At 38.8% G+C, this 20102-nt stretch overlaps 1 protein-coding gene across 1 annotated transcript in view; it reads left to right on the top strand.

Moving 5' to 3' along the window:
- Positions 1 to 20102, top strand: part of Tmtc2 (transmembrane O-mannosyltransferase targeting cadherins 2) — a 383050-nt gene that overhangs the window by 293503 nt on the left and 69445 nt on the right. Inside the window, exons 9-10 of the mRNA XM_032911909.1 lie at positions 1991 to 2072; positions 19662 to 19776. Coding sequence (XP_032767800.1) covers positions 1991 to 2072; positions 19662 to 19776 — 197 coding nt within the window. The remainder of the gene's footprint in view (positions 1 to 1990; positions 2073 to 19661; positions 19777 to 20102) is intronic.

Raw genomic sequence — 20102 nt, 5'->3', positions numbered from 1 at the left:
GTTCATATTAGATCTTCATTCCACTATCCAGACCAGGGACAACTCTAGGCAATGTCTTCTTACTCTTCTCTCCTACCCTGGCCCCTCATTTGTTACTGTGGATCATTGTGAAGAAGCAGTCACCACGGAGAGGCTGCATTGCTTCAGAACCTGCCTGCATTATCTTATTCCAAGAAAACAGAATTTATTTCAAGAACACATTTCTCTGTGCTGTTGTTTTTCTGTCCTGTCCCTCACTATTTGCTTAAAAGGAAGGCTAAGGAGGGAAGTTAGTTTCTGATGAAGTCCCAGGTTAGCAGTACTTCCGTTCTCAAGGATAGCAGCGATGAGAAATAATTGTTGGAAACTTCCCAAGTCGTGACATGGTTTCCTCATTGGAAGTGCATAGTGATTGTATCTGCAAAGGACCGTTTGTCAGAGGTAAAGGGGAGCAGTCTGAGAGAACGGCTGTTGCCTTCATCACTTGGGACTAATGTTTGTTCCCTCTGTACCCCAAAGTGAACACTTGAACCTTTTATACCCTGTCATTCATTCTCTTTGTGTTCTCTCATTTAAACCTTGCCCCATTTAACATTCAGAATCACTGAGCTGTTTGGGGTGAACTTTGCCTAGAGTACAGTGTTTGAAGGATCTGAGACAAGAATGACCATGGCAAAGAGTTCTTCCTCAGTACAGACCAGAATTCTGTGTTTCTCTACTTTTGCATGAGTGTGGGCGAGTGTGTGTGCATATGTGTGTGCATATAAGCACATGTGATTGAAATTGAACCTAGAGCCTTGCAGTGGACCATGGATCTACATCTACTTGCCTCCTTTTATAATATATTATTTTTGAGACAGTCTATACTTTCCCAGGTTAGCCATGAGCTACCCATGGTAGCCCAGGCTGGCTTGTGGAACTTGGGATCCTCCAGCTTCAGCCTTTTGACTGCAGGAAAACTCATAGAATTACAGGTCTATGACCTCTGGTCCACCTTGCTGTTTTTCTCACTTAAGTGTTTCCCTCGGGTTCTAATGGTGTCCTGAATATTCACTTACAGACACACTCCTGCTCAACCCACTTTACTCCCGTCTTAGAAAGAATGAGCAGATCCTTTTTCTGGATTTAGAATTTCTGTGTCAAACCCATTCCTAGCCCGTCTGCCTCTGCGTGAAATTAGTATAAGACAAGCAGAATGGAACTGGAGGGTAGGAGCTATACTACATTTTCAATCCCAGTGTATAACTCCTGTTGGCAGTGATGGCTATGCTGTGAGCTGAGGGAATACTTTCTTAAGATAAAATAATAAAGAAAATAAAACACCAAGTGAAAGAACTTGGCAGTAGATCAGTTGCTAAACTCCTTGCAAGTTATTGAGCTCAACTCTCAATATGAAGGCTGGGGTCTGGAGAGGCAGTTAATGGCACTTACTACTCTTCCAGAGAACTGAGGTTCTGTTTCTAGACCCAACATGGCAGATAATATAAACTTCTGTTCCAGGAGACTCAACACTCTCTTCTGGTCCCTGCAGACACCAGGCCTGTACGTGGTACACACACAGGCAATGCTCTCATTCATATGAAATGAGAGTACATAAAATCTAACATCTGAGCCGGTCTTCTGACCTCCCCATGCATCTACATATATACACACACATGCACTAATCATATTTAAGGTAAACAGAATATAGCAGTGATTTTTTTTAAAGTAAACCCAGTTTACCCTTATTTCTTTGAAACTGTAAAAAACACTGTCAGTTCCCCAGCTCCATCTTTGATCACTTCGACAGGCTCAAACTCTTCTTCTTCTCTTCTTGATGTCCCCAGGTCCTGATGTCAGTCTTCACTTTCAGCCAATTCTCCTTGCTCACCCTCATTTAGATTAAAAATAGGTGATTTTCCCCATCGCCATTTATCCGTAGACATTAGCATATTTCATTTGTGCCCAATGGTTAAAATAACAGTCCATCGTGATTCCTTCACTGAATCATCCATTTTCTCTATTTTTCAAGGGTCGTAAGAGTGAGGCTGAAAAGTTCTTCTTGAAGGCTATTGAGCTGGATCCTACCAAAGGAAACTGTTACATGCACTATGGTGAGTGGCGGTAGTTTTTCCACGATGTCCACGTTTGCTGTCATTGCTGATGTGAAATTTCAGTTCTTCGATGGTCAAGGAGCCTTGAGTGGAGGTTGGCTTCCTCTTTCCAGTTTTAGCCTCATGATACATCCTTCCCTTGTCACTTAAAACACCACATCCAGGGAGGGGTTCTGCCTTACATTTTCCTTCAGCTAATTTCATTGGCCTTTAATGGAGTTTTCCAATTGTTTCCTTCAAGTTCACCACAGAGTTTACATGAGATCTCATCAGGAAAGCATCCAGCTCTTTGTCTGATGCATAGTTTATAATAAAAATATTAGTCTTTTTTTTTAAGTCTTTACGGTAATGTATTGCTCATGAACCATGCCAACTTGACGTTTTAGGAGTTTACATTTTGGCCTCAACGGCCTGCTTTCTGGAAGATATGAATGTATACCAGGCTGTAAATGCCGAAGAGCGAGGCCAAGTATATGCTGTAACAAGTCTAAGGAATGCCTGCTTCATACCATTTAGCTTTGGTTGTAATCAGTCCAAAATGAGCTTATCCAACACTATCATTATAGTGACTCATGTGTTTAGACAGCAAAAAAGTATACAGTTGGTTGGTGTGGGATAAGAGGTCTGTTTCTACCAGATTTACAGATGGGTCGCCTCTCAGGGATCAATAAGAACAGCAACAGCAATGAGCATATTCTTTTGCTTATCCCTGGGGAAACAAAATACTGCTTTCTAAAAAATAACGATTGTTGGCTTTAATGTGTTAAGTAATATCAAGTAGTAAATCTAAATATGGACAGAAATTATATCTGTGGAAAATATGCTGTGTAACATTAATTCCTTCTCTATTAAACAAACCAAACCAAACCAACCACCCAAACACACAACCAAACAGCAAAAGTTAGCAATAGCCAGGAATGTTAGAGAATGGAAATAATAAGTTGGCGGAAACTGATGCAAACGTAAGTGCATTTCTTACATGGATGCTGTTGTGTGTGTATATGCTTGTGAACCTAGGCTCATGACACCGGTTTCTGGCATAATGCATGATGCAAAAACATGTAGTATACTATATACTTCTGTGTCTTTGCTCTGTTACCACTGTGAGAAGGTTAACAGTTAAATACTTCAACTTCACCTCAATATATTTTTTATTTTCACAAGTTTTCCTATAAGAAATATTTGGAATTAACGTGTTCTCTTCCCTGCTATTGTGGGTTCTGCTATGAAATATCAGATTAGCTCCATGATTATTTTCTTAGAGCATGAAAGGGCTGTTGTCAGGGCACTTTAGGAAATAGACGTTCAGTTCCATACCTTTCTGCTTATGTTTTCTTTCTTTGAAAACGGTCTGTTTGCTGTATCTTCTGAGCTAGTTTTCAATATCATTATGTAGTAAATCCTGACAGTGACTTACTTTACACCCCACTATTGGTGCATATGCGTGACCATTATTAAAAATCACTACTAGGGACAGAGGTGTGGCTCAGTGGTACAGCACTTGACTAGCACAGGTGAGACCTGATGTTCAGTCACAAGTACTGTCAAAGGCAAAGGGAAGGAAACCGATTTTGACTTCGGGTTCCTTGAAAATTTTTAAAAGAAAAAAAAATCACTGTTGTATTAATATTGAGTCAGCCTCTGTCTTTTCTGGCTAGTTTTCCTTCTTATACTACATTTTTTTTAAAAAAAATTGGTATTTTTGTGGCATATTATACTCCTGAGGTTTTGTTATTTCTCCCAAATCTCGTTTTGAATTTAGTTCACTGGAAAGTGCAAGAAAAAAAATTGTCACTTGAAAAATAGCGACAGCTCGTGTCTTTAAATGTTTGGTCAAAAATGAATTTTTCTTAATCCTATTGGAATGTTTTTAGTTTGAGGGCTATGTAAATAGTTAGAAATATATATTCCTTTTTGTGGGAAGGAATCAACATCATTTTAAGAAATTTTATAATACTCAGTCTTTTTCCTGCTTTTAAATATAATTTGGAAAGACTTAAAATGAGGCATTAAAAGATAGTCTAGTTTAAGCACAACATCTACAGATGCACCAGAATCCTGTAACGGAGCTTGATATGATATCAATATTTGACTTTTAAAACTGGCAAATTATTTTTAACTTAATTTTAAATCGATCCTCTGTTTTGCAAACGAAGTTTTAAGCCTGGAAAGATTAAGATGATAAAGCCAAACTCAGTATATCTGAGCAACTTCTGCATCTGTCAGTGACGCGGTGTCGCCCTTTACAGCGGGCGTTCTCGTTCCCTTTATATCCTTAGGAATTATATCAGAGAGGCAGACAAGTCAACATTTCTATCAGGAGATCGTTATGTACAGAATCTAAGAATGTTATGACTCAGCTTAAAATGTATTTGTTTGTGTGATTACTTATTTACTTATTTACTTCTTTATTTTTTATTTGAGACTCGGTTTCTCTATGTAGGTTTGGCTTCCCTGGGACTCACAGAAGTCTGCTCACCTCTGCCTCTTGAGTGCTAGGATTAAAGGCAGTATGGGTCCCTATTCATAAAATTCTGTGAAGAAGTTAACATTGTGATGTCATCTTCAGAAGGTGATGACGTAGAAGGTAGAGGCTACGTTAGCCGGGTTAGGTATCCCATGCATCTGTGAGCAGAAAATGTTTGTGATCTCCAAGGGCATGCCAACTACTGAAAGGGAAATGTCAGGGTGGGGAAGTGGGAGGGAGTGTGTGGGTGGGTGAGGGAGCACCCTCATAGAAGCAGGAGGCATAGGATATCGGGTTTCTGAAGGGGAAATCGGGAAAAGAGATAACATTTAAAATGTAAATTAAAAATGCAATTAAAAATACGGGTTACAGAGCTTAAAAAGATAAATAAGAGCTAGATGTCAATAGGGCAACTGGAAATTTCAAAGTTCTAAGGCAAGTACAAGGGTATATTTAGAGCAGTAAAGCCAGATGAGTAAGTCGGAGAGACTGCAAAACAATCAGAGGCCCATGAGGCTTTGAAACCCAAGCTAAGGACTGTATCTCCCTTGAGGGCTGGGATGGACCAGACTGAGAAGATGGACAGAGATGTTAAAGTAGAAAAAAGTAAACTCTTTACGGAGTGATTGTTGTGTATTGGGGAAGAGATCATACTTTGGGAGTTATTAGGAAAGCACATACATTGAAACTATCCCTTCTTTAGATAATTCTGTATTAAGAGTGGGGAGGTTTCTATTCCTCCTTTTGAGTAACATCATTACCTACTGTATTGTTAAACTACCAGTACTGTTTTGTGCTAGAATTGAATCTGGAACACAAAATTTATTGAAAGGAGGTTCTGCTTGAATTTTTATTATTTTTATCCAAGAAAATTTATACTATGTCTCTCATATCAGTTCCTTGGCAACTTGCTGAAAAGGAGTATTTTTTTCATTCCCCCTTAGGGTGTTTATACCCACAGATTGAATGAATAAAAACAATCCCTTAACTTGAAAATAAATATTTAAATGAAATGTATGTGATCTGTGATTGGAGACTTTTTAAGATGCTTTCAAATGTCAGTGAGTGGATTGTCCTTTTATGAGAAATCCACTCTCTCGAGCAATTATGTGCTTTTAGTTTGGTTGTTAATGATACGAGTGATTTGGAAAATATCATTCAGTCGTGACTGGGCAGACAGAGTTGGAGGAATTTATATTGGCTGCATTTTGGTGATTAGAAGATGATGTCTGAGTACACTGTCATTTCCCTCTAGTTTAGACCCACTGATTTTCTCTCTGAAGAAAAGAATTATAGTGATTTTTTTTTACTACAGTTTTGCTAAAATTTCACTTGAAAGAGAGTTAAATGTTGGTGTCCACAGTCTTTAGAGACTTTGGATTATAGGTCCTGGACTGTAAATCTAAAAGTTGATATTGACTCTTAGATGTTTTCCAGCATTTACATTTTCTATCACTTTAATAACATTTAAAATATTGTTTGTTTTCCCAAATTTCAGCTCATTGTCTTAGTTCTGATAAATGTGCAGAAAGTAGGTTTCAAATTATGGCATCAACTATAGTGTAGTATTATATTCATATAATTTATGCTTTTGAAATTTTGAAGTATATTTCTGTGCTTGTGATGATGCCACTTAGATCATCTTGGTGAAGTTTGGTTCATGAATCTCAGAGTGATGTCTGTTACAGATCAAATATTCCCCCCTGGATCTGTGTGTCTTCCAAAAGAATGAAAGTCAAATTAGAATCCCTTCTTCAAAATCAAAAAATGGTAGTTTAGAAAAGCCATGTAATAAGATAAAAATACATTATAAATACATGCTTTGGATACATAGAAGCAAATTTGATTTGACTAAAGTATGTTAGTTCATACTTTAAAGCACCTAGCAGGTATGCGTTTTAGTCTCTGTTTTATTACTTTGAAAAGACCCAATGGCCAAGACAACTCTTAAACAAACAATCAAACAAACAAACAAACAAAAAACATTACATTGGGGCCTTGCTGAGTTTCAGAGAATTGATCCACAGCCATACCGTTGTGAAGCAGGCGGGCCTGGACGTAGAGCAGAGGCTGAGAACTTTACACATGGAAGCAGCACCTCCACTTTTAAGCATATAAATACTTTTCCATTCTTACGCCTATTAAATACCTAGATTGGTGCTTACCTGTTAATTTACTGATGTACATGAACCTTATCCCACTTTAAGATACTTCTTTTTTTCCCCTTTGATTGTTGCTATGTACGCATGTATTCCTCAATACACAAATGCATCCTGCGCAGTTTTAATTTTTTTACATAAGCCTATGAGGTAACGGGTGTTGTCCTGACACATATGTGTTCACATGCTGCTCACGTTTGCCCTGCATCATCCTGTCTCCGCCCCGCTCCATCTCTCATTGGTTCCCACTCCCTCCCGAGAAGGTACTTCATGCTTTCTTGTTTACCTGGCTTTTAGGACCAGGTGTCTTTGGTGCCTTGGCGGATTCCTGCTCCTATCTCTGGGTGCGCTCACTTTATTAACCATCTCATGCTATGCATTGATCTTTAAACATGCCTATGGAACGTATTTTCCGAAAGCCTACTGCCCGTTCCCTAATCGCACTTCTTTTTGCAAACCCAATTAGTCCTTCAAGTTCTTCCTTATTCTTTGCTTTCTATATATAGAAAGACTCTCCTGTTATTTTTCTTCCACTTTAACCACAACAAAGCTTTAATTCTAAAAGGGTTTTGGAAAGCTTACTGTGTAAACTATGCATTGAAGTTTCAGTCGTGAATTTTTAATAGGAAATTTTAAAAGAAATCTTAGTTGGGAAACAAAATAGTTTGTGGCAACCTTTAGGAAATTCCAGATTGTGCTTCTGTGAATTATGCTATTGTTGAGACAATAACACTACTATAAGAAGTTTTTCACATTGATTTAGCAAATTATTATCACAAGTGAATTTTGCAAAGAGCCACCCAACATGTATTTTGATGTTTAATCGGAGCAATACCATAACTTAAGTCATTATTTAATTTTTAAAATTGTACTCTTTCTGAAAATGGCCAAAACTGAAGTAATACACAAAAGTCATCCTCACGTGATTGCCATCTGCTCGTGATGCTACTCATCAATAGACAGATCCTCTTGTTTCAGTGTTCCTAGAGGAAGGATCAAACACACCCTTTTACTAAGTTTCTCCCATGCTTATTTTTTACAATGAAACTTGAATATTTCATGAATCATCCTATATAAAAACAAAGTCTAAATTGAAAGCACAACGTTCTGAATCTAAAGTTTGAAAGGGGACAAATGTGGTGGACCAGTGAGGAGTCCTACACAAGCTCTGGGACTTGCTGTGGATGCCCATACCTCCCGATGAGACCAGAGTCCTGACTCCAAAGTTGTCCTCTGACTGCCACACACATGATGTGGCAGGCACATATCTGTAATCACACACTAATCATACATACATACACAATAGTAAGGCTAATGAATCACAGTTGAAACACTTGGAGAAGTTACATGTTGCACCTCTGGTCATTACACTGGAAATTTCTGAGTAAAGAAGTTGCCTGACTAGCAACTATCATGCTTACCCATTAATGTCTCGATAGTACATTCCTACAACACAGGAGTGAATCCCGTGGGGTGGGAAGATAAGCCTGATAGATTCAGAATCAGGAAACGCTAGACAGGTTAAAGCATTGGATGGATGGATGAATGGATGGATGGATAGATAGATAGATAGATAGATAGATAGATAGATAGATGATAGATAGATATGATTATATGAATATATACTAATACTGATAGTGAAGTCAACTAAGAACCTAGGAAATCCTGGCTGTCAAATACCTAAACCTCTCAGTTGAAGGGGAATAGAGAATAACTGATGCCTAGCTTCAGAAATGCATAGGGACACCCTTCTTCTAGTTGGAACCTTGAATTTTTCTAGGAACTTTTTATTATCCACACTTGTGGGTCTTCATTGGTCACTCATTTAATTTTCACCTGTCTTATTATTTGAATTTTCTTTGTTCTCTTGAGCCACAGCTAATCATTGCCCCTGTCTTCCCTTCACTGCTCCCAAGGTCACGTAATGCCTTCCGTCTCAAGCACTTTCCCAGTGTTCTCTACTATTGGCCCTAACTTCCGTCATTTTATCCTCATATTCATTTTTGTGATGGGGAAAGCAGAATCCTATTGGTCATCTAGTCCTTGGGCTCCTAGAGCTCCGATGGACACACTTTAATTAATATTTCTCTTTAAGGATAAGTGCAGTCAAGTTATTGTTCTTTTTTTTTACAATTTGTGTCTTCCTCACCACTATGTCAGCTTCATGAGAATCAGGTTTTTTTCCCTCTGACGATGCACCAATATTTAATATGGTGATTGATAAACACGTTGCTGGAGGATGGAGGAGGGTCAGGCTTATGCTAGAAGAGCTAAAACCTCAGAAAGATGCAATAGCACCCAGCTAGTAGTAGTTAAAGCGGGGCGAAAGGCCCAGCTCTTTATTAAGAAGTATATGGAGGAAAAAGAAACTAACTGTTCAACATCTAAAGAATCATTCTCAGCAGCAGTGCAGATAGAAAACATTAGCAGAAAAAATTTTATAGTTGCCAATATCTATCTGAGGGAACTCAGCATATAAACTTTATGATGTGAAATGTCAGCTGAGGAGATGGCCCACAAAGCATGAGGGCCCAGTGTGGATCCCAAGAAACCACATTTAAAAGAAAATTTAATTAAAAAATAAATAAATACAATCATAGGCTAGGGAGGTAGAGACGAGCAGACGCCTGGGAATTGGTGGACCAGGCACACAGGCTAGCTTACTTGGTGAGCTCTGGGCCAGTGAGAATACCTGTTTGCAACTTAAACAAAACACATTTGCATCATCCTTGAGGGAAGATGGGAGTTTGGCCCCTCCTTTTGTGCATATACATAACACACATAAGGCACACAGTCATGTGCACAAACGCATGCACATTCAAATCATAAATGCTTATTAAGAAAGAAACAAAAATGGGTAGAGAAAGGCCCTTTAAATACATTGTCATTAAATAATAATTTTCATGGTGAATTAAAACAAGTCTGTTGATGGTTATATGTTATATAGTAGCTCATCAAAGTACAGTAATTACATAAATATTTTGGAGAATTTTGTCTTGAGAAAGTCTCATGTAGCATCATTTAATCCCTCAAAAGACAGACGGAGCTGGTTCTGTCCAACTAATACAGTGAGGAACTGAACTAGCAAAGCCATTGTGGAAATTTTCCCAATTCCATTGCCATCTCATACCAGCGACACATCACAGTGACACCTATGCCAGCTGCAGGAGCTATCACCTCCTACATCGATATGGAAAACTCTCATGAGACCAAACCAAGAGGATAACATTTAAAGATGACATCAGCCCCAACCCACCAAATCTCGGTGTGGTTCTCTTTAAATCGGGTTGGGGATTTTTATAGTGGGCACTAAAATTACAAGGTGCCTGGTGGTGATAACACACAGAAGGCTGAGATTGTACTGAAAGAGAAAACCATGGGGCTCGTACTACTTTGTAATCAAGACACCAGGGCAGATCCCATATCTGCTGTCACCATGGGAGGGGGAGAGCCTGAATGTAAGGGGGGGGAACAGGACAGAAGACATGAAGAAGAAAACAGACAGAGTCCAGGCAGGTGCCCTACACAGATTCGTTTGTAACATCTCTTGCTATTTTTCTAAATTAGGTATGTTACATTTGTGGAGGAATATGCAGCGAAATACAAACATATAACCATCTTTCTCTGGTATTATCTAGAAATGACAGCAGAGAAGTTATAGTGTCCAGTTGTTAAATGTTGAATAGAGATGAATTGTAAGCTACAATAATAAAAGTCAGGATATCAGAAACACTTTAAATTGAAATCTCTTTTGAATACTGTTTATATGATGAGTTCATCAGATGTGTATTTAACAGTGTATTTTTTCATATATCAAATATAATAATTGTATACATACTCAGAATAGGATAGACATTTGAGAAAAGAAATGTCTCTTAAGAAAATGCCCCTATTAGATTCATCTTGTAGGCAAGGTTGTGGGGCATTTTCTTGATGGGTGATTGATGTGGAGGTGGCAATGAAATCTGGGGAGTAGTTTAGTGACTTCATTTTCTATCTGTGAAGAAGACAGAACTAGCTTCATGCTGTATCTGGCTTTTGAGGGACTAAAAGAGATCCTGCATGGGAATATCTCAGTACACACTACACCAAAAATATTTATGTAGTTACTGTCTCACTTCCTGTGGGTGGTACCATCCCTGGAATGACGGCCCTGGGGTGTGGAGGGAAGCCGGCTGAGCCAGTCCTAGAAAGATGACTGGTGCAGCATCACTTCTCCGTGGTCGCGACTTCAGTTCCTGCCTCCAGGTTCCAGATTTGCTTCAGTTCCTGCCTTAACTTGTAGTGATAGAGTGTGACTCAGGACATATAACCTAAAGAGACCCTGTCCTCCCCAGGTTGCTTCTGGCATGGTGTTTTGTCACAACCGTGGAAGGGCAAGCTAGAACAGTGAGGAATTCACATCTAGCACCTCACGAAATGTGATAACACAGTAAGGTGATCCCTTTTGGGAAAGGGATGAAACTAGGTCTCATAACCAGAGTCTTCACTGTATCCATCTGTGTTCCAGCTCGAGATGTCAGCCCCATCCTCAGCAGCACAAGCATGTCAGTCAACACTACCCTGCGCATGAATGAATGAATGAATGAATGAATGAATGAATGAATGAGGAAGTCTAGTCTGGCTTCAGTCAGTTTCCTTTTAATCTTCCTTATTTACATTTTCCCTTTAGTGGGTGATCCATTGTGACTCTAAGACCTTAAAAATAAAGTCCATAAGACTTTATTGGGTCAAACTTTGCTAAGGGACATAGTTAAGCACTATGTATGGTCATCCTGTGAATCTGCCTTTGTGTTGGAACTGAAGTAATTAGAAAAGCAAGATAAGCTTTGGAGTAGGAAGCAAGAATAGCAGTGGATATGGAGGATTTTGGTATGAGATTCAACAGCAATCTAAGGATGATTTCAAGGCTACGGTGGACTGTGTTCTAGTCTCCTTGTTATAATTGGTTTGGTTTATTTCTTTGTTTTGGACTGGTTTGTTGTTTGCTTTGATTTCATTTGGCTTTGGTTTGGTTTTGGTTTTTGTGTAGCCCTGTTGGCCTGGAACTCACTCTGTAGACCAGGCTGGCCTCTAACCCAGAGACCCACCTGCGTCTGCCTCCTCTGCTGGAATTAAAGATGTGTAGCATCAGCAGCTGGCTCTTTCCTGAAGATGACTGCTCCTGGCTCGTTATGAAGTTTCACTTATTCTATCATAAAATGAGTAGTGTGTAACCTGTTCTACAGCTTATAAACACGTAACTGTATTGCTGAAGTATAAAAACTGTCACTTTCTTAGTGACTGTAGCAATCGCCTTGGGATCCCTTTGTCCTCCTCAATTTTTACCTTCCAACTCCCTGGCTTAATGCGTACAATATTATGTGGCAAAATGAGGCTACTCACCTCTGGTATTCATTGCTTAAGCTAGGCCCCTTCTCTAGTAAAGCTGTTTTCTCCATCCGAAGATAAAGCATACAGATTATCACAAAAAGCTCTTTGTGGACCTATCCTTTTTGTTCCTCTTTCTTTTTTTATATCCTACTCAATCCCTATTGAATCCCATATTATATTATGGGAATCTCATGTTCCCCTTTGTCCAGTTTGTCATTTGTCGTCCTCCTCAACTCTTCTCATCTCCTTGTGCCCCTCAAATCCTTACTTCCCACAGACAGTCGTACCTACATGACTAATTCTTGGACATGCCATAACCCTTTTGGAACAAGCTATGGGAGACATGAATCCAGCAATGTATTTCACCTTCCTGACCTTGTTTCCACTTGAGCGCAGGGCCTTGGCCTGCCAATTTTCTAATCTCTTTTGCACTGGACATTTTGCTTGTTACATGTCCAATTAAGGACAGATTCCTAGCTTCATGTTCACCCAGGGACAAATTCAGACCATCTCAACCTCATGGTATGGTGTCCAGATTGTTCTCCTGGGCATCTTTTCCTCGTTACCTGACCCACGTATTCTCTTTGCCAGTGACGACGGCACATTGATCACATTTCTTCAGGAAACAGAGCTTTTGTTAAGTCAGGCTGCCAAGAACATACAAACAAAGCAGACAAGTAGTAAAGAGACGGACAGTTCAGTTGGTTTTAAAGAGAGATGGCATATCTAAAATGAAAGGGTAACTTGGAGGCTTAGATGCTCAGCAAGACTCCAAAGGAGGAAACTCTCCTCATTGTTGATTGGGCTAATTAACATGCACTATTGACATCATCTGCAGTCACTTTTCCTTTGGAGAGTTCATCTAAATCCCGAGCCCTATGCCAGCACCAACCTTCTCTCAGCAGAACTGCATTTCTTTCCTTTCCTAATAGAAAGACCACCATGAAAGTCTTCCTTGCCTCAGTCCCCTCTGCCCACTTATTGCATTACCACTAGATGTCAGCAAAACCAGTGAACCGGAATATTTCCACCTGTTCTCTCCCTGTTTCGAATCATCTGAATCTTTAAGGTGCACGTGGACACCAGTGGAATGACGGCCCTGTTTTGTCACAGTCTACACAGTGTTACTATCTGGTAGTAACACTGCATTCTTTTGGTGAAATCGGTCTGTTTTATTACTTTTGCCCTTTCTTCTTTGTTGACTCTTTTAAGATTAATAGTTGAACAAAAAAAAATCAAACAAAATAATTGGCTCCAAGCAAACATTATGCATTGAGCCTTTCCTACTTTGCCTCTCCTCTTCCTCTTTACATGTTATACTGTCTGTCTACTTTCTGCATTCTCTAGTATTGCTGTATATCTTATGTGCAGTAAGGCCCACTATGGATGTCTTGGACAAAGCAACCTACAGGAGAGAGCCTCTCATGTTTTCAGACTATTTTTTGTCATCCCAGACTATTGAATATTTTTTCTAATATGGCACTAAATATAAGATACATTGCATAGTTTAAACTGTTTTGGATCTTAGATACATTTCAAGTCATAACCAAATCTAGACAACTAATCTAGGGAGGAAACTTCAGAGAGTACAGACTAGTGACATCTCATTGCCTAAGTTCAACACAGATATTCGTAGAGCATCCCCACTAATGATGTGCTATGGCCAAGTCTGCGGCCATTTACCATAGACATCTTTTCAAACTATTATTGAAGATAAAGCATGTGTCACAAAGACCTGCCATTCACTCATTTAGTCGTGTCATTGAACATGCATGCATTTAAATACTCCTCTTCCAGGAGATTAGCTGAGCCAAAGGGTTATAGCTGACATGATAGGATTCTGCTGGAGAAATAGTATAAGGAAAGATTTTGGAGTGGCGAACTTTATCTTCCTCGTGTTAAATGAATAGTAAGGTAACAGAAGAGTGGAGATTGTCATACTAAAATGTGCTGGCCAGTTTAAGAATTCCTCAATCAGCTATGAAATGATACAATTGGATCTTCATTTAATCAGTATTGGTGTTTGAAGAATCTTGTGTAGAGTCAGGGGCAGAAATACGGGTTCCTCTTAAGAGGTTAATTGTACTAATTCACAGTGAGATCGTGCTTGGATACACGGTGGTATCAGCATGGATTAGATGATTCGGTATATATTTCAAGGATCATATGCCATCTTCCACAAACGACCTGTGTAATGTAAATATTGTGATTTACTTTAGTATATAAAACTTTTCATCTCCTTCAGAAGATATTTGGAAGTTAAATTGTTTTCTTCTAAAACTAATTGGGTCATCCTGTTACCCAGTACATATTGTTTTAGGTCTTTAGTTGAATTGATCTTAAGAGTAAATTTTCTGTGGCAATGTAGTAAAAAATGCCAGTTCCAATTAATTTAAGGAGTCTGTATGGAGAGGTTTTACAAAGGAGCAATTGATCATGAAATTACAGCCAGCTTTCATTTTTACAGATTTCTACATCATGGGAGCTTTTGAAATCCAGGAATTAATGAAGGATTGATCTTCATAAGCTTGTCCTATTAAAAATTTGGTGAAAATCTACCAAGTAGTTTAAATAGTTCAGCATGTGAGAGAAATATTCAAAGAGGAAATAAGACAATTTCTACACTAAAATCATTGAAATGTGGTCAGTTGGTCTCTTTCCTTTCATCTTACCTTAGTAAATGCAGTGACTTACACTCTTTATCTCAGGATCTCCAGAGACTACTTCCTCTCCAGTTATCTGCTGTTTTCTCCATACACAGTGACTTTTCTCTCAACTTGGTTATTCATTTCCCTTTGTCTCCTCTTCCTTTGATTTTAGACAATGATGGAAAATGAGAATTGTTAACCTTGGTAAGGCAACTGACAAACCAAATAAGTTAAAATGTGGTAGGAAGAATATGCACATGAGGAAATGGGTGTAGCTACCAGCAAATCCCAGATGTCAGGAAAGCAAGAGGCTCCCAGGTCCCAACAGGGGTGAGATTAACTGAACTACCCAACCAAGGGGAGGGAAAACCTGTAGAGACCATATCCAGAGGTTAGGCAAGGCCCCCGTATGGACGATGGGGTCACCCACCCTTCTCAAAATTTTAACCCAGAATTGCTCCTGTCTAAAGGAAATACAGGGACAAACTGTGGAGCAGAGATTGAAGGAAAGGCCGTCCAGAGACTGCCCTACCAGGGGATCCATCCGATATGCAGCCACCAAACCCACTCACTATTGCTGCTGCCAAGAAGTGCTTGCTGACAGGAGCCTGATATGGATGTCTCCTGAGAGGCTCTGCCAGAGCCTTACTGATACAGATGAGGATGCTTGCAGCTCACCATTGGACTGAGCACAGGGACTTCAATGGAGGAGTTAGAGAAAGGACTGAAGGAGCTGAGGGGTTTGCAAACCTATAGGAAGAAGAACAATATGAACCAACCAGACACCCCAGAGCTTCTAGAGACTAAACCACCAACAGAGTATACAGGGAGGTACCCATGGCTCCAGCCCCATAGGTAGCAGAGGATGGCATTGTCTGGCATCAATAGGAGGAGAAGCCCTTAGTCCTGTGAAAGTTCATTTCCCCAGTGTATGGGAATGCCAGGGCAGTGAGGTGGGAGTGAGTGGGTGGGAGGGGGAGCATCCTCCTAGAAGCAGGGGGAGGAGGGACAGGAGAGGGAGGAACCGGGAGAGGGGATAACATTTGAAATATAAATACTTAAAATATCCAATAAAAAAATACACACATGAGAATAACATGCATTTTCTATAAGGGTTGTTGAATGTGTATTTTTTGTATGTGTGTGTATCCGTTTTATTTGCATTTCTAATCAATTAGCAAATATAAAGTGCGTGTGTATATATATACAGTATACATATATGTATACACATGTGTATATGTACAGTATCTATATGTGTATAGAGTATATATATAAATACAATATATACAGTATATATACTGTGTATACACAAGAAGTGATTTATTACAATGTGTTGCCTTTTTCTTATTGAAAGTAAGTGTACATTTATTGCTATGGTGTCCATACATCTGTATCTATTTGTACTTATTTATAAGAACTGGTCATTATGTCCCATAGTAGAGGGATTAGTGCCACGTGTAGGTTACTTTCCACCTAGTTCAAGCTAACTTCAAGCTAATCCAATGTATAGATGGAATCCATAGTATGATGGAAAATAGTTTGTTTTACCATCGCATGCTGATTCTCAACGTTTGGAGATGCTCTGACTTCGGCATCAATTGCAGACCTATTGCCAATGGAGATTTCAAGCTCCTCTCAGACTCATGCATATGAAGCTGTTGAGGATGGGGCTTGGGGGCTGGTGATGGTTCTGATATGCACTAGAGAGCAAGAGGGAATGTATACGTCCCAGTCTTTGTGGAACATACCATGATCCATAGACCCATCGAATCTTCCTCATTTTCTTGACCTTCTTTCTTTAGGAAGCTAGTCCTATTTTACAGTCGCTCTTAGTGTCAGCTCCAGTAGCCATCTCGGTGAACTCAAGAGAAGTCCTTCAAGGAAGAGCACCTATGTCACTCCCACTGCTGTTGATCACACCAGTCCTGGACGAGGAGAGGTGTGTGACCCAGAACAGTGTTTCGCTACTGCTTCACTTCCCAGTTGTGCTGAAGATGAGAGAGTTGGAATTTTCTCCCCTTGCAACTGAGCAACCATATGGGGACAATTCTGGTATTCAGTCTTGTCCCAGGATAATTAGTATCAGTCCCTTATACTCTTTGAAATGCTTTGGTTTTGATGGTAAATTAGATTATAGTGAACATAAATCAGAAGAAATTCTGGAAACCAATGGAAACTTGTCAAAGAAGGCTGCAATGAGAAAAACATATTTAGGACAATAAAAATGAACAAAATTTAAGTACAGTAAGTAAGCAAAACAGAACTAGAGATAGCTTTAGCAGTCAAGAAAGCGTAGAGGTGGGATGTTCTGGGGAAGAAAAGGAGCTTCGAAGCAGTGGATAACTGTAGGGCAGCTGAAGCAATTTGGAGTATCTGGTTCTTAATAGGAAAGGTGCCTGTCTGAGCGGCAATTGATGGAGGAGGATCCATAAATGATACCGGGAAATTTTGCTATTCTGCCCAAAACACGTCATCTGAGATTGCTTGAATAATTATTTGAAGGACACCTGCTATACTTTTATTTCATTTGTGTGTGTTTTTTTGTGTTTAAAATGTTTGCTACCTGACGTTCCATCAATTCTGGGCAGTATCTCAAAGAAGCGATCTTTGTGTCATATAGCAGACTCAGTTCACTTCAAGTATTTAAATTAAATTGAAAATTCCAATTATTCACATTTAATAATTTATGCTTCTATGTTAGCAGAATACTAATGGTGGACTTTTGGGATCTGTGGCCTATAGAGAAAAGAATGGGCAGAATTATAAAAATAAACAGCTAGTAGCCTGTGATACTGTTTTTGAATGTTCATGTGAATATATTCCAGCATGAAATGTTCAAATGGGAATTTTAAAAACAACCATTTATATGACTAAGACATTTTAGTTTGTTTTTGGACTTTGTAAATAGTTTACAAAGCACAAATTGTATGACAAAATAATTTGAAGTGAGTATTATTATAGAAGAGTAAAATGCATATTTGAGTTCACACCATGGTGTGTTGTTTTGATTTGTGGTAGGAGTACATTAACAATGTGTGTGTTCATGAAGCTTGAACGGCTTTGTCTACAGCATGGTTCATGAACTGAGTCTTTGTGTTATTGAATTTCCCTGTGTTTATCAAATCTGGCAGTGAACCTTTCTGTTTCCTTCTTTCCTTTCTGTTTTTCAGCAGGGCTAACGTATTCCTTTTCATTTCTCTCCAATGTAGAGCTGAATTGTAAGAAAGTCTCTTTCATTGTTCAATTCATAGCTGTGTTTTCCTCTGTACTAATGCATGCTATAGTTCAGAATTGATTGCCCAGAAGAATAAAACTTAGCAATTATTTACCTTGTAATATTACATAAATAATTAATATATTCATTATGCATTTATCTAATTAAATATTGTACTGAGGGTATATAGCAATTAATACTTTATCTTAATTTAAATACAAACTCTTATACCCATAACAAGGTGAAAGTTGTTAACCCGATTTCTTTTTAATGACATACATGAGGAGATACTTTTCATTATCTGCAGATTATATAATTCTTGGCTTGCGCTTTTTGATGTTCTTAAACCTCCTCTTTCTTTCTCTCTATGGAGTTAGTATATACAGGAAATTTTTGAGTAATTTTTTTTGCTATGTATAATTTTTAGAACTCCCTCCTTAATGACTTTACATCAGAGTCTTGCCACATAAGCTTAAATTGATAATCCTCCTACGTCAGCCTCCCAAGTGCTGGGACATCCAGGTGTCCAGCCACCATAGCCAATAACTAAATTTACCTCTACACAAACGCCATTTTATTTTTAATAGTTGAACTTTAAAAGATACTTTAAGCAATGGCTGTTATTCATTAAGAATTATTAAAACTTACTTATCCTTACTTTTTAAATTTTAGGACAGATATTTTAGGTTAAAGGCCATAATCGTTATTAAACACTTGGCTCTAGGCATCTGCGCATTTGCACTTTTACATATTTTTCTGATTTTATTTCCAGTTCTTGACTTTCTGATCATGTCTACAATTAGTCAATAGTGTCAAAATTTTGATCTCCCAGGAACCTGCAAAGAGCAAACCCTATTGCATAAACTCACAAGTCTTGAGGTGCGTGGATGGCTCGAACAGAGCTGGAGCCATCCTTTGATTTCATTTTAACTTTTATCTGTCTTAAACCATGCTTAAGGAAGTATTTCTGTTGAGAAATCCTCATCCTTCCAGAAAGTTCCTCATTGTCTCCATTTGCATATGGATAGATTTAACTTTTGACATGTTTTCCGTGTTGTTGTACCAGTATAGCGACTTTGTAGGCTTCCGTTACATAGTTCTTCAGATACACTTTTAAAGAACTGTGTGGCAGTCGCTGCAACAGTCCAGACTTGTTAATAGCCTTTCATTGCTCAGTGTAATGCGGAGTTATTTATTGCCAAGTCTGCCTTTCTTATATCCTTTTAACAATTCCGGAAAGAATTATCCCATAATGTATACATGTGTCTGCCTGTCTGTATCCATGATGGGTATTATCTTAAAATACTAAGTATATATATATATATATATATATATATATATATATATGATTTTTATTTGTTATTTTTCTTTTTTAATATTAAAGTTATTCATATACTTTACATCCCGATCACGGCTTCTCCTCCTTTATCTCCTCTCAGTCCCTCCATCGCCTCTCCCCTTCCCCCATCCAGACTTCCTCCCTTCCTCACTTTGCTTCCTGCTTGAATAGATTACCAAAGTTTCACATTTAAGAAAAAATAATTTTAGCACATGGAAATTTAGACTCTTCATGATACCCTGTAATTACGGGGAAAGGCGTGTAAAATGTGTCTAAATAAAACTTGCATTAAAACTTGGCTTCAGATCACTGCTCCTGCCGTGCGGATTTGTTATTGCAAATAGTCCTTACTTTTTCTGAGTGACGCTCTCGCTTGCTTCGCTTTGCAGGTCAGTTTCTCCTAGAGGAATCTCGCCTCACAGAAGCAGCTGAGATGGCCAAAAAAGCAGCTGAGCTGGACAGCACAGAGTTCGATGTCGTCTTCAATGCTGCCCACATGCTCAGGTTAGGCTTTATCACTGTAGCTTCCACAAAGGATGCTCTGTCTTGAAGAAGGCAATTCATTATACTAATTTCCCTATTGCACCATCGTAGCCCACGTTTTAAAAATGAATCACACTACATAATCAGCTAAAAATTAATAAGAACTACTTGATTCATTATAGTCTATGCACCCATTGTGTAGGGAAGACGAGCTCTCAGGGTCCACAAAATTATTGAGGTGTTCACACCCACCTTTTTCCCCTTCCCTCCGAAGATTATTGCAAAAGGAAAATTGTAAATGTAAATTTAATAGCTGTCTAATTAAACGTTCCCCAAATACAAACATT

This window comes from Rattus rattus, chromosome 1 (genome assembly GCF_011064425.1).
Source record: "Rattus rattus isolate New Zealand chromosome 1, Rrattus_CSIRO_v1, whole genome shotgun sequence".
In the NCBI taxonomy this organism is placed as follows: domain Eukaryota; kingdom Metazoa; phylum Chordata; class Mammalia; order Rodentia; family Muridae; genus Rattus; species Rattus rattus.
The sequence above is the reverse complement of the archived record's forward strand: the minus strand, read 5'-3'. Positions and strand labels throughout refer to the sequence as shown.